We start from the raw sequence: 3,285 nt of genomic DNA, 5'->3' as shown, positions 1-3,285 counted from the left end.
TTTCCAGGAAAAATTTCGACCTCCGGAGGTCGGAATTTGGTTTTCCCGCTTTATTTTGCATAAAAACCGACTACTTGTAAATACCGACCTCCGGAGGTCGGAATTACCGACCTCCATTTTGAGGTTCGGAAATTTTTAGGTCGGTATTCATTGTTTTTTTAGTAGTGAATGGAAAGAAATAATTTTGATTAACTTCAAAATCTCTATTCCAATCTGTAATTACACAAAGCTTTCAGTTGCCTATTTTCACCTTCTATACAATCTATTTGAGCTAACATTTATAAAACATGACGTCACGACTCAATAAACAAGAATCTGTTGATTTCTACTTTCTTGTTGACAAAAAGAAGTAGCAACGCAACATGAAGGAATTGAGCGAAGCAATGCTTTGTGAAGATCACCAGCAGCTACGCCTGTCTTGATTAGCGAAATGATGTAGTCCATGAAGGCTGAATCACAGGGTAATGTAATAGGGCCACTACTTGGCAGACCAAACTCTTCTTCGGACATGCTTAAAAGTTGCGTAATGACCTCATTTTCAAGGTAAGTCAAGGGAAATGCATAGCTCCTTTGATCAATTGTATAGACTACAAAATGACCCTTTTCAACTATAGAGGATGAGGATGTACTGCAACCGTCTGCATTACTGTCATTTCTTGGAAATGAAATCCTCTTCCTCTGCTTGGCTGCAAACTTCTGCCATCTCCTGGCCATCTTGATGAGTTTCTTCGCACTGAGCATTGTCATTCTTTCTATTTTTTTTCTTCTTGAGAGGTTGGAAATAAGAAATTTAGAACAATTTGGTGTCTGAAAAGATAATGCTTGTTGTTGATGATGAAAACATATCACAGAAAGGGGGTTATTTATATAAAAAGGCTTTGGATTGGAGTTGAAGTTTTTGTCACTAACCACCGAAGGAAAAGCCATGTGCCGATGCTTGTTGGCTTTGCTTATATGGGGCCTTAAATTTGTGGATGAAGCTAGTTTGAAAGGATGACAGATCATAATTAGTTTCCTAGTTTTAATCAAAGAGGTTGATGCATTTATTCATTTCTCTGTCACCATATCATTAACTTCATCCATTCTTGTGGACCTAGTGTTGTTCATTCACAAATTTATGGAGTGAATACTTTGACAACAACAGAATAGGCAAAACCATGTGAACTTCATGTGCTTTTGTCTCTCAAATTTCTCTTCACCACAAAAAATATGGGTATGAAACTTTCCATTAGCTTATATATATACACACAAAGCATTTGAGTAGAAAATTGTGTAGAAGTTCCAAAAAAAACCCTTTCATTGTCTGTGTGATTCTCAAAATTCTTCTTCTTTCTTTGCCTTCATCATTTGGAGTTACAAAAACATTTCTTGAAGAAAATGACTATCCGGTTCTTAAGGAGGTCTTCAACATCCGGAGGTGTTCCAAAAGGTCATTGTGCAGTGTATGTAGGAGAGAGCCAAAAGAAGAGATTCGTCGTGCCAGTATCATACTTGAGCCAGCCTCTATTTCAAGACTTGTTAGCTAAAGCAGAAGAAGAGTTCGGCTTTGATCATCCAATGGGTGGTCTTACAATACCTTGCAAAGAGGATGTGTTTGTTGATCTTACTTCCCGCTTAAGAAGATCGTCATAGTGAATATTCTTCAACAAATGATATTGTGTAGAATAGTAGCGCTTGCAAATGAGAAAGAGAATACTAAGAGAGGAAAATTTACTGTATAGTTCAAAATTACAAGAACCTAGGCTAGGAGGGAAATTTTTTCTTGTTTATGAATAGAAAACGGTCTACTTCTGATTATTTTCCATTTTGGTAATATTTGCTTAAGGAATTCTTTTAATCACTAAGAATTTTTCTGCTAAACAAAGCAATTAAGCACTTGCTTGCAACAGCTTCACCTTGTGGTGCAAACTAGCACAGTCATTTAGCGGAATAAGAATGACAAGGAACAAGAAGTTATCTAGTTAATGATTTTGTGGTGATAATATAAGCTTGATAGAAGCTACTTTTGATTCATTTATTCCTAGAATCTATTCATTAAATTGAATTGCAGCTTATCCCATTTACTTTGAACTTCTTACTAGAAATTGTACCTTAATACCAACAAAGATATAGAGAACTTTTAATATTTACACTTCTAATTTATTTGGTATAATGTTAGCTTGTGTTTAGTTTAAAAATGGAGAAGCATAGTAAGTGATCGGGATTCTTATAGCCAACCCCAACACTCGTGTAGGACTGAGCCATAGTTATATGTTGCATGATTAAGGGTCGAACTCTAAATTAAAGTGGGTGCACATGTAGCGCAAATATAGATGATAATATGATGAAGGTCATTAGATAGGATCCGTCATATTCTATGTGGACCTTCAGATGAAAACATCCATAGGTGCAATGGTATGGATAGAGATATGATTCATATAAGTGAGGTTAAACAGTTTGAGTTCGAGGCAAAGTTGATCTACTTAGTGTGAATAGTCAAGACATTCACGTCATTTAGACTTTCTTCGATCAAGGAGGTGCTGCAGTTAGTGAAATGTTTCTGCTAAACAAAATGGTATTTATACATAAAATTAAAGGTACCAATCAAAGATAAGATTGTTCTGACTTCTCATAACCAAATTGAAAGTGAAAGCCATGATCAGTATGGTAAATTTTCTGATAAAAATAATATTTGATCTGTATGATGTGCTTTACAATTGTATACTCTTCAATCTCCGCCTTCTCTAAAAACTACTTTTGAGCTAGCATGTACAAAAAGAATGTTGACCTAGACTCAATAAACGAGAATTTGCTGAGCACTACTTTCTTGGTGCAACGAAGAAGTTGAACAGCAACGTGAAGGAATTGATAGAAGCACTGCATTGTGAAAATCTGCAGCTACGCCTTTCTTGATTAGTGAAACGATGTAGTCCATGAAGGCTGAATCACAGGGTAATGTTATAGGACAACCACTTGGAAGCCCAAATTCTTCTTCAGACATGTTTAAAAGTTGCCTAATGACCTCATTTTCAAGATAAGCCAAGGGAATCACGAATCGCCTTTGATCAATTGTATAAACTACAAAATGGCCTTTTTCAACTACAGAGGATGACACACTGCAGCTATCCGCATCACTAACATTTCTTGGAAGTGAAATCCTCTTCCTCTGCTTGGCCGCAAACTTCTGCCATCTCCTGGCCATCTTGATGAGTTTCTTAGCACTAAGCATGGTCATTCTGTCTTTCGTTTTTACTTGGAAGGTTGGAAACAAGAAAGTAAACCAGAAATTTAGAACAATTTGATGGT

At 36.3% G+C, this 3,285-nt stretch overlaps 3 protein-coding genes across 3 annotated transcripts; 1 reads left to right on the top strand and 2 right to left on the bottom strand.

The window, feature by feature from the left end:
- Positions 1–241: 241 nt before the first annotated feature.
- LOC102601730 (auxin-responsive protein SAUR68-like) lies at positions 242–894 on the bottom strand. The gene has a single exon (XM_006349578.2). The coding sequence runs from the start codon at positions 745–747 to the stop codon at positions 301–303; it is 447 nt and encodes a 148-aa protein (XP_006349640.2). The 5' UTR covers positions 748–894; the 3' UTR covers positions 242–300.
- A 117-nt stretch (positions 895–1,011) lies between these two features.
- Positions 1,012–1,802, top strand: LOC102601395 (auxin-responsive protein SAUR21-like). Its single transcript, XM_015309650.1, has one exon. The coding sequence runs from the start codon at positions 1,378–1,380 to the stop codon at positions 1,630–1,632; it is 255 nt and encodes an 84-aa protein (XP_015165136.1). The 5' UTR covers positions 1,012–1,377; the 3' UTR covers positions 1,633–1,802.
- Positions 1,803–2,680: 878 nt separating this feature from the next.
- On the bottom strand, positions 2,681–3,285 carry LOC102601051 (auxin-responsive protein SAUR68-like). The gene has a single exon (XM_006349576.2). It carries the CDS (start codon positions 3,212–3,214, stop codon positions 2,774–2,776), a length of 441 nt encoding a protein of 146 aa, XP_006349638.2. The 5' UTR covers positions 3,215–3,285; the 3' UTR covers positions 2,681–2,773.

This window comes from Solanum tuberosum, unplaced genomic scaffold, assembly GCF_000226075.1.
Source record: "Solanum tuberosum cultivar DM 1-3 516 R44 unplaced genomic scaffold, SolTub_3.0 scf00112, whole genome shotgun sequence".
Classification (NCBI taxonomy): Eukaryota; Viridiplantae; Streptophyta; class Magnoliopsida; order Solanales; family Solanaceae; genus Solanum; species Solanum tuberosum.
Note: the sequence above shows the minus strand (reverse complement) of the source record. Positions and strands in the feature narration are given on the sequence as shown.